The sequence below is a fragment of the Zingiber officinale genome, chromosome 6B (genome assembly GCF_018446385.1).
Source record: "Zingiber officinale cultivar Zhangliang chromosome 6B, Zo_v1.1, whole genome shotgun sequence".
NCBI classification, from domain to species: Eukaryota; Viridiplantae; Streptophyta; class Magnoliopsida; order Zingiberales; family Zingiberaceae; genus Zingiber; species Zingiber officinale.
The window spans coordinates 93,535,935-93,547,545 of NC_055996.1; the positions used below are offsets into that span (position 1 = coordinate 93,535,935).

General features: G+C 39.2%; 1 protein-coding gene across 1 annotated transcript; it reads left to right on the forward strand.

The window, feature by feature from the left end:
- The first annotated feature begins 6,874 nt into the window (after nt 1-6,874).
- Nucleotides 6,875-8,011, forward strand: LOC121990429 (homeobox-leucine zipper protein HOX14-like). The gene is made up of 3 exons (XM_042544560.1): nt 6,875-7,136; nt 7,261-7,556; nt 7,664-8,011. The coding sequence occupies exons 1-3, from the start codon at nt 7,046-7,048 to the stop codon at nt 7,910-7,912; spliced, it is 636 nt and encodes a 211-aa protein (XP_042400494.1). The 5' UTR covers nt 6,875-7,045; the 3' UTR covers nt 7,913-8,011.
- The last annotated feature ends 3,600 nt before the right edge of the window (nt 8,012-11,611 follow it).

Consider the following 11,611-nt stretch of genomic DNA (forward strand, 5'->3'; position numbering starts at 1 on the left):
CACCCGAACCCAATTTCCGGCCTTCCTCGAGCAGCCTTCCGTCCCGGCTTAACGTCCCTCGAACGCCGCGCACGCTCTTCACGCCCACCTGGAGTACTCTTCCGCAGCTCTCTCGTCCTTCGGACGTACCAAGCCCGTCGGCTCCCTTCCCGTGCCGTCCTTCTCGCTAGCTGCGTCTTCCGCTCGACTTCCTGTGCTCCTAAGCTCCTGCACACTCAGACACAGGGATCAAATACAACGCAGGACCTAACCAACTTGGTTGATCACATCAAAACTACCATGGGGTCCAACAATCTCCCCCTTTTTGATGTGCATCAACCCAAGTTCAAGTTAGGGACAACATAAACATAAATAGAAAATTTAAAGGTAAATTACTAGACTAACAGGTTAAGTATAATTTTGCAATAAATAAAATTACAACACCTTTTAAAAAAATTTGCAATAAGTAAACATTTAAAATTTTATCTCACCCTTGTTTAACTTCCCCTTGAACTTGTACCTTTCTCTCCCCCTTTGATCACAGCAAAAATGGGGTTAAGAAAATATGAAACAAATAACTTAAGTTAAGTGAAATGTATAGAATTTTAATAAAATTCTAAGTTGAAAAATGAATTCCAAAAAAATTTCTAAGTCAAATTTAAATTTTTGAGTTTTTTTTAAAAAAATTCTAAGTCAAATTTAAATTTTTGAATTTTAAAAAATTTCTAAGTCATAAAAAAATTTCTAAGTCAAATTTTTGAATTTTCAAAAAAAAATTTCTACCTTAATATGAATTATTTTAAAAAATTTCTAAGTCAAAATGAATTTAAAAAAATAAATTCTAAGTCAAATTTTTGAATTTTCAGAAAAATTTTCTAAGTCAATAAAAAAAATTTCTAAGTCAAATTTAAATATTTTAATTTTCACAATCTGACTTTTTAGAATTTTAAAAAGATTTAAAAACTTTTAAAGCATTATTTGATTCTAGTTTAATGCTTTTTCAGAAAGTTAATTAAACATTTTCTTTCAATATTTTAGCTTCCAGGTCGTGGCGAGGCACTAGGCCTTCTTGGTTATTGGAGCAACAACCACTTCCTTAGACAAAGCTTCCATAAAGAATTTCAATGTTTAATTTTCTCACTTTAAGCTTTTAATTTTTGAAAAATTAATTAAGCACAGATTTTGGAACCCAATAGAGGTTCCTTCCTACAAGATTATTCAAAAATCTAGGGGGTACATAGTTTCTTGGTATTTTTCTAAGTTGACCTTGATGCTTCCTTATATACCAATTTAATTTACCATAAGTTCTAATTTTTTACTTTGGAAATTTCTTTAAGCATGCATCATTTTTCAATTTTTTTATTTTCATTTTCTGATTTTAGATGATCATACATTTCTAACGGGCATGCTCTTGCTAAGTTCAACTTTAGTTCAGCATTCTCTTTTTCTAATTGATCTAACTCTTTAGAAAGAGATTTAATGAATTTGAAAGATTGAGTTGGGGTTAGATTGCGTACCTTACTTACCTGGTCTGGTGACGCTCCCCCTTCACTGCTGCTTTCTTCTTCTGATATTCCTCCCCCTTCGTCGATGCTCATCTCTAAGCTAGACGTTTCTTGTTGCTGATGGTTGGCCATCAGTGCTAGTCCCGAGAATTCTTCGACTTCCGATTCGGAGGATGACGAATCATCCTACGTTGCCTTTAGGTTCTTGTGTTTGGAGGGTTCTGGCTTCTTGTATTTTGGCTTTTCCCTTTCTTTCTCCTTTCTCTTTAGCTTTGGGCAGTCATCTTTGATGTGCCCCTCTTCGTTGCAGTTGTAGCAGCGAACCGTCCTCTTCTTTCGATGATGCCTCTGCGATTTAAATTTATTAGTACTAAAAAACTTATTGAAGCGTCTTACCAGTAGTGCCACTTCGGATTCGTCGACTGAGGCTTCGGAGTCAGAACTGTTCATCTTTGCCTTTAAGGCAATGTTCTGACTTGTCTTCTCTGCTCCGTTGGGTTCTGAAACTCGAGATTCGTGAAGTTCAAAAGTTGAAAATAATTGTTCTAACGTACTTACCTCGAGGTCCTTAGAGATGTAGTACACATCTACTAAGGAGGCCCACTCTGGAGTTCTCGGGAAGGCATTGAGCGCATATCGGATAGAATCCCGGTTGGTTACCTCTTCTCCAAGGTTCGTTAGTTGCGTTATCAGCTCCTTGATTCTCGCCTGGAGTTGCGCTACCTTCTCGCCTTGGTTCATCCGGAGGTTCGTTAACTTGTTCCGGAGGATATCGCGCTTCGCTAGCTTCGCTTCGGAAGTACCTTCGTGAAGCTCCAGGAATTTCTCCCAGAGATCTTTCCCTGAGTCGTAGCTTCCGATCCGATTTACCTCTTGCGGCGGCAGCACACTGAGCAGGTGGAACTCTGCCTTTCCGTTGGCGACGAAATCGGTTTGCTCCTTCTTACTCCATGTGTTTTCTTCTTTGTCTTTCGGTGCTGCAAAACTATATTTCATTGTAATAAGAATATCAAAATCCCTTTTAAAAAATACCTCCATTTTGCGCTTCCAAGTGGCGAAGTCTCCGTCGAACTTCGGAGGATGAATGTTCGCTCAGGCCATCGTCTTGATCGTAGTGCTTCAGTTGGCGGTTAGTCCTTCTGAAGCGATCAGGCTCTGATACCACCTGTCGGTGCAGCGGAGACCTGCAAGAGGGGGGTGAATTGCTGAAAACAAAAAGTAACTATACCCTCCTCGTACTTTCAACTCAGTTAGTGCAATAGTTAACAAAATAATAAAACAGTAAAAGAAAGACACAGAAGAATTAACCTGGTTACAACCAAGGAGGTTGTTAATCCAGGGCAATAGAAGCGCACTAAAAGAAACTCTCATTTGCTGAAGGCGGAGAAGCCTTTTACACTTTCAAAAGCTCAGAACTATTGCTAGGAAACACTACAGATTGAATGATTGAGTTGTTCTCCAATTCCTAGTTCCAGGGGCCTTTAAATAGCCTCTGGAAATTCTATCCCGAGGGTCCAAGGTGCCTCCAACAAGGTTCAAGGTGCCTCCACAGCTCAGTCAGCGGATAGAACTCTATCCGAACGCAAACGGTCATTTTGACCTGTTGAAGGCGCCTCCAACCTGGCTGAAGGCGCCTTCAACCTGGTTGAAGGCGCCTTCAAGCTGGAGGTGCCTCCAGTCAGGTTGGAGGCACCTCCAAGCTGGCAGCTCAGCTCTTTTGACTTCGTTTCCAGCTTGTTGCGACTTCCGATGCTCCAATCTTTTGGGTGATTGTGGCCAACCGAAATAGGACTCACCCGAACCCAATTTCCGGCCTTCCTCGAGCAGCCTTCCGTCCCGGCTTAACGTCCCTCGAACGCCGCGCACGCTCTTCACGCCCACCTGAAGTACTCTTCCGCAGCTCTCTCGTCCTTCGGACGCACCGAGCCCGTCGGCTCCCTTCCCGTGCCGTCCTTCTCGCTAGCTGCGTCTTCCGCTCGACTTCCTGTGCTCCTAAGCTCCTGCACACTCAGACACAGGGATCAAATACAACGCAGAACCTAACCAACTTGGTTGATCACATCAAAACTACCACGGGGTCCAACATTTACACTAATGAAATTTTATTTTAAGCACTTTTGGTTGCTTTGGATTTGCCTTCTGAAGGTCTTCCCTTTAAAATCTCCAAGAATTGATGTTCAAAATCCTCCATGAAACTCTCTTATAGAGTTAGTGTCATGACTAGTAACCCCCTAATAGTTGATTTTTTGTCATGATTAGTCAATTATTTCTAAAATTTGAATATTGCACCTGTAAAACAACTCTTCTCGCTCAGCATTGATCACAATAATCAATTGTTTTTACTATCAATCGACTATTACCACATCAATCAACTGTCTCAACTAAGTTCAAAACTTTTTATTCTCTCTAAGAGTGTCATCAATTGATTATTCATACCAAACAGTCGATTGATATACAACAACCTCCTCATATTCTCTCAAACCCCAAAACTTGAGGTTTTGTAGTCATCAGCTGATTGCTACCAATAGCACTCAACTGTAGCCTTATCAAAACTATATTCTCATCTTATCTAGTCTTCAATTGACCTCAACTTATCAAGACTTTCTTTGTCTAACATCCACTCAACCTTTACTTGTCAAGAGTTCCTTGGCCTAACATTCCGTCAACTTTGACATGTCAAGATTTTCTTTGCCTAACATTTGATCAACCTTGATCCATCGGAATTTCACCATTATCTAACATTCAGGCAACCTTAACTTATTAATTTTTCATCATTTTCGAGCATTCGAGCAACCTTAACATTCTTAGACTTCACCACTTTATCATTGTCTAACATCTAATCAACCTTGACCTACTAATACATCATCATTGCCTAATATTCGATCAACCTTGACGCATCAAGACTTCACCACTATCATATATCCAATCCTCTTTAACTTGTTTGGATTTTCCTTTTGGTTCTTAACATCCGGTCGTAGATCTATGATTTGTAAGGACTTCAGTTCTTGTGCCTAACATCCAATCCTTCATAACCTATTAGAACTTCTACTACTTCCCAAGTGTCTAGTTAACCTTAACTAATTTATATTTCATGTCACATGCTAAGTATTTGATCCTCTATGATCCAGTTGGACTTCTCCCTTGCTAACTCCCTATTGGACTTTCAACTATCAAGTATCTGGTCAACTGTAACCCACTTGGATTTCGCCCTTACTAACTCCCTATTAAATTTCTAACCACTAAGTGTTTGGTCAATCGTGATCCACTTGTACTTTTTCATTATCAAGTATCCAGTTAATCTTGATCTACTTGACTTTTCACTCAACCATCTATGTTCAAAGCAATCTTGGTCAATATTGAGTCGAGGTCGATTGTACTAACAATCTCCCTCTCAACAAACTCTCTTTTTACATGATATCTTGCTCGTCTATCAAATATATTGACCTATTAAGTATCCGATTAACCACGACTTAATATATCACTCAAACTCAAACATATGATGAAATATTGAAACTCAAATCAAGTTAATTCAAACTTGGTCAACCATGATCAGAGGTCGATTACACCAAATAGTACTCTAGAAATCTCGTTATGTTAACAAATTTGATATACTAAATCATCACAAAATGAAATTCAAAATTCCATTAGACATCTGAATAAAATTTCTATTATACAAGATATCTGCCACATATATTGGTTGTTCTATCTACTATGAGATCTTGAATCCACCATTACAAGATTTGACAATCTATCTCAATACTCATACCATTTACAAATGTCTTTCATATTATTGAACAATGTTAGAGATCATTCTATTACCACTTGGTATATATTGCTACCTCAAACCATAGGCAAATAAATCCAAATTAGTGCCCTCAAATGTAAAATAACCATCGCCACATGCCCACATGATAAAATGTTCATATCCTTCAATTGAATATTTAGTACGAATAGAAAAAAAAAGATCAATTTAAAATTGTTTGAAGTAATTCTACATCCACATCAAACCTCCAAGTTTATAGCATATGAAGGAAAAGTACAATAAAATATGGACAAATTAATGTTTATACCTTCCACAAGGGATCTCTTGATTCTCATCATAAATTAAATCCCTCTAGACACCAATACATGAAAAGTGAAAAACCTCAATGTTAGCAAGGCTGTGCAATCGTTTACCATATCTTTTGTGATAGTCGGCACCTACACGAATAATTTCATAAGAAACACAAAAAATTGTCAACTAAATTTCTTAGTCAAAATTGAATCACAATCAAATTTTGTGTGCTAACATTGACATGTGCACCTACATAGTCGAAGGCTTCAACCACAAGAGATAGAGCATATTAATTAGTTAGTTGTTACGTTCTTTAGTTTTTCTACTTCATTACAAAATTTTGTAATTAGGGCATGGGAATATTAATTTGGTGGCACTTACAACAGTTGGAGAATGGGAAACAAAGCAAGCGAGTAGTGCTGTCTGAAACAAGGATGGCATAGAATTTGTTTAAGGTTCTAACCCTCGTTGGGCATGCATGTGAGGTAGGGAATCCAACACATCCATCACAATTATTATCTTACTATATTATTCCTCCATATTAATTAATTAATTAATTAATCATCCAAACCCTACTAGCTTTGATTCATAACACAAATTTACACATCAGACTGGCAGCCACATGAAAGCCAGCTTTCTCTCTGCTAGTAGAGCTAGCTAGGGTTTCTGACTTACTTCATGGTGTTCATTACTTTTCTATATCTTTTATTCATATATTTAATTCATTAAGATAAGTGAGTGAGTGAGGGGCAGCCCTTACACTTGAACGAACTCAAAGGCATTCAAACACGTGGTGCCACAGGAGTACTAGAGCTGCTCTACTGCAACTAGCCAGCCCTTCTGCCACGTGTGCTGAATATTCAACAACATGTATAGTATCGTCTTCTTCCTCTCCATTTCTCCATCAAAAGTCTGCAAACCTGTAATGTGAATGCTTGTGCTTGAAGCAACAAGCAAGGTAAGGCAGTGTGTGTGTGTGTGGTGTGGTACATGAACAATTAAAATGCAGAGAATAAAGTAGATCGAATAACGTGGATGATCAATGCAAACCATGAAGTTTAATAATGAATTTTAAGTTTACGGTAAAGAGAGGAATCTGTTGCTTAAAAAAATTATGCTGATATTTGTGAAAAGGAGACAAGTTAAAGAGATAACCTTGGGAGACATGAATGGTGGTCCTAAAGTTAATGCTCCCGGTCCCAAAACATGAACCCATTCCTCCATTCAACCAGCAAGCAACAAGTGTCCTTCGTTGTAGGGCTCTCCTCCTTCGTCCCCCCTCCTCAAATACGGCCTCTTTGGTGATTAAACTAGTGTGCAGTCTCCCTTAATGCATTTGCATAATACTTGAAAATTCAAATCATATTTTTTTTGGCATCTTCATTTTAGCATATCAGTTATAAATAAGCCTCCAGTGTTTATCCATCCCTTCACCCAAGGGGGTTTGTTTTCTTCTTCCTCCTCGTTTCCAAGACTTGTTTGATTAGGGTTTCATTTACAGTCTAAAATGAGCAAATCTAGCATTAGTCGAGTGGAAAAGAAGATGGTGTTGCCCTCTCTCATAGAATCTGAACTCTCATCTCAGCTGTCCCCTCAAGGTTCTTTTTATTTTCTTTTGGTCTTATTTATTTTGATCATCGATCTTCATTAATTGCATGGATTCCATGAGCTTGGTGTTCTTTTCCTTGGCCTTTCTAAGTGTACATGTGAAATAATTATTAGGTGACATAAGGGCTCGGAGAAGGAGGAAGAAGGTGAAGGGAGAAGAGGCGAAGAAGCGAAGGTTGAGCGAGGAGCAAGTGAAGTTCTTAGAGATGAGTTTTAAGGATGAGAGGAAGTTGGAGTCAGGAAGGAAGGTACACTTGGCTGCTGAGCTTGGTCTTGACCCCAAGCAGGTCGCTGTCTGGTTCCAAAACCGGCGAGCACGACACAAGAGCAAGCAGGTGGAGGAGGCCTTTGTCAAGCTGAAGATGGCACACGACTTGGCCGTAATTGAGAAATGCCACCTAGAGAACGAGGTACTCAATTTCAATTGATCTAGATTTTTGAATCAATGTTGATTCGACATCATCACTATGATTATCAAGTTATTTTTGTTTTAACGATTTAGGATCGACTTGCTTAGGTGATGAATCTGAAGGAGAAGCTAAAGGAAGCTGAGGAAGAGATAAGGAAGTTGTCAATGGGAGATTGTTTCAGTGGAGGCAACATCAATAGAAGTGGTAGCCCAAGCTCGAGCTTCTCCAACGCAAGCCACCGACCAATTGTTGGATCGGAGTTTGGAAGCAAGGGAAAAGATGAACTAATTTATTTGCAAGAATATGACAACTTCTACATGACAATGGAGTGGGCTACTTTGTATGAAGATGTGTAAAATTATTAGTTTTTGGTTAATATCTTTATTATTAGTCATGTGATTAATCCTTATGAATTGTGATCCTTCCACTTAGTAATTATTCTCCTTTTTGGCAAAGATTTTTATTCTCCTTTAGAAAACGAGAGTTTCTACCAACTTAGTTCATTACATGAGTGCTCGAAGTCCATGCTTGCTTACTTTGAACACTAAATCATTGGGGAATAATTCAACATTATCACTACAAGATATTAAAGTCGTGAACATTGTTGGGTAGTTTTATTGAGAAATAAATTTGCTATGTTTCATGATGGTTCAAAATTTATAAAAATTTACTTATATTCTAAGTGTTAAATCTATTTGTAAGAGTCATGTTTACTCCATGTTGTATTTGTGAGTGTCTCGCTCTAAGCAACATGGTAATTTATACACATAAACTAACTACCTTTTCCAAACAAAAAAAAGTAAATTATCTTTTTTCAAAAATAATTTTAATAGAGTTTCACCTATATATTATAAAAAAAATATTGGTGCAATCAACATCTAATTAAAGCTGATTATCCTCGAGTTGGTTTGAATTGAGTTTCGATATTTGATTAATATCTTTGTTGATGAAAGTGAGATGTTCAAGTGAAATGAGAGATTGTTGGAGGAGATTGTTCGTACAATCAAGCTCAAGTTAGGTTGACTAAGATTGATTTGAATATGGATGTGAGAGAAAAAAAGTCAAGTAGGTCAAGATTGACCAAATACTTATAGTGGAGAAGTCCAAGTGGGTGATGATTGACTGAAAATTTGATAATTAAATGTTCAATAGGGAGTTAACATGAGAGACAAAGTCTAAGTGAGTCATGGAGGTTCAAGTACTTGTTGATTAAAAATCCAATAGGAAGTTGGCAAAGACGAAGTCTAAGTAAATCATGAAGGATCAAATACTTGACATAAGACGTGAGTGAGTCAAAGTTGATCGGATTTTAGGTACAAGAAGGGAAGTTCCGATTTGCTAAGGTTGATCAGATACTAGGGAATAGTGAAGTCTGACAGGTCAAGGTCGACCAAATGTTTGACAAAGAAAGTCATGACTGGTCAACCTTGACTAGATATTAGGTAAAGAAAATCCTAGTAAATTGAGGTTAATCAAATACTATATAAAGTGAGAATTTAGCCTTGGTAAGGTTGAAACAGAGATATATCAGTGAATGTTATGGATTAATGATTGACTAAACTTGAGTTCGAGGTATGAGAGAGTTTAAGGGAGTTTGTTACATATTAGTCAACTATTGGATGAGCAATTGACTAATGGCACCATTGCAATGAACATAAAATTTTAAACTTGGCTGAGACACTCAACTAATGCGACAACAGTCGACTGACAGTGAATAACAGTTGGCTATTATTGTTAGGACCGAAAAGTAGCTAGAGGGGGGGTGAATAGCTCGTCGCGTGCTTCGTGGTTGACGTGTGCTTGTCGTTGCTTGTTTCTTCAAGAATGCGCAGCGGAAATACAAAGGAACAACATACAACGCTAACACGGTTGGTTTACTTGGTATCCACCTCACAAGAGGTGACTAGTCCAAGGATCCACACCTACACACACACCCTCCACTAATAAAACTCTCCTTTATGGTAACTATCAAGGGCGGAGAAGCCCTACAAGACTCAATACAAGAAGAAAGGGAAAGGTAATGAAATACAAGCTTACAAGCTTACAATGAGTGCAAAATCCCTAACCCTAGTTTCTTCTCCTTGCTTTGATCCGCCTCTTGACTTGGAAGAACCTCCAAGAACCTTCAAGAACTGGCGATCTCGAGCTTGAGAAGAGCTGTGGAGGAGCTGGTGAAGATCTGAAATGAATCGGTGAAGAAGTGTCGAAGACAACGCTCGCCTGCGGCTCAAATACGACGCAACGGTCGGATCCCAATCGATTCGATTATTCCCAATCGATCGGGGAGGCTTTCGATCGATCCACGGATCGATCCAGATCGCCTCTGTGCTTTCTCGATCCAGCGCTTATTGCGCGAAGCAGCAGCGTCCCAATCGATCCACTGATCGATTGGGACCTCTGGATCGATCCACTGATCGATCCAGAGGCTTTCTGTTCGCTGGGAAAGGCCTGGATCGATCCACTGATCGATCCAGCTCTTGGTTTTTGCCCAAACCAAGTCCCAACCCTCTCAAACCAACATCCGGTCAACCTTGACCTGTTGGTCCATCATGCCTAGCATCTGGTCACTCCCTTGACCTACCAGGACTCCCCACCAAGTGTCCGGTCAATCCCTTTGACCCACTTGGACTTTTCTCTTCGTGCCAAGTATCCAGTCAATCCTTTGACCTACTTGGACTTCCCAACACCAGATGTCCGATCATCCTTGATCCATCTGGATTTTCCCTTACCTGGCTTCACTCACCAGGGCTTTCACCTAGCTTCACTCACTAGGGTTTTCCATCTGCCTAGCTTCACTCACTAGGACTTTCACCTGGCTTCACTCACCAGGATTTCCTTCTGCCTAGCTTCACTCACTAGGACTTTCCATCTGCCTAACCTTCCAGTTAGGACTTCCCTGATCAGAATCTCCCCATATGAACAACTGCACCTGCATTGTCCATGTGTCTACATGTATTGTCAAACATCGAAACTATGACCAAGACTCAAGCTTGGTCAAACCAGTCAACCTTGACCTAAGGGATATTGCACCAACAATCTCCCCCTTTTTGATGTTTTGACAATACCTTTAAGTTAGGACTACTCTGAGTTAAGTTAATCCCACAGCCTTAACTCTCTTCATGCCAAAGTATGAATGTTGGTTCCCTTCATTTTCCCCCTATGACCTCCCCCATAGGTAATGAAGGCCTAACTTAAACCACACATTCTCCCCCTATTGGCACACATCAAACAACCACTATCTCTCCCCCTGAAGAGATACTCATCATTGGTTACAACTTCACTCGTTGAACCTTTATTCCTTTTTAAACTCTCTCCCTGAAGAGTTTCTCAAGGTTGTGATCAACATCATAATGAAGGTCCCATACCCTTCATTTTCCCTACATTTGAAATACCACTTGAAATAATGAGGATATCCACTCCCCATTCAAGTTCAAACGCTCATTCATGAGCATTTTATGAAAAGAAGGTTAACCACCTTCCAAGGTTCATGAAAAAATAGTGTTCATGTCTTTAAAAAGTCCCTCCCCCTAAAGACATGGTGGTAACTTCTGTCATTGCACCAACAATGACTTGGAATCTCTAAACCTTTAGAAACTCCAAATTTAGAAGTTCTGAGGTTCAAAAATTCAATATTGAAATCAACCTCAACCTAAACTTCAATTTAGTCTTTCTTAACCAATCCATCCTTGTTTTCAATATGAAAACACCCTTTTTATGTATACACATGTATTTTGAGGGGTTAGGAATGGTTACCTAGACTAAAATATGCTGAAATCAGGCTTTCTCAGCCAAAATCAGCATCCTGGATCGATTGGAGTTGAGTTCTAATCGATTGAACCTATCTGAATCGATCCACTGATCGATTCAGGATGTGTAGATCGATCGGCTGATCGATCTAGTGAGCTTCTGCTCGCGAGCATTGCCTTCTGAATCGATCCGCTGATCAATTTAGGCACTCCAATCGATCCATGGATCGATCGGAGCTCTGATAGTTGCTGAATTTCAAATTCAGCCAACTTCAGAAACCCCTAGAAAATTCTACAAAAATCATGAAA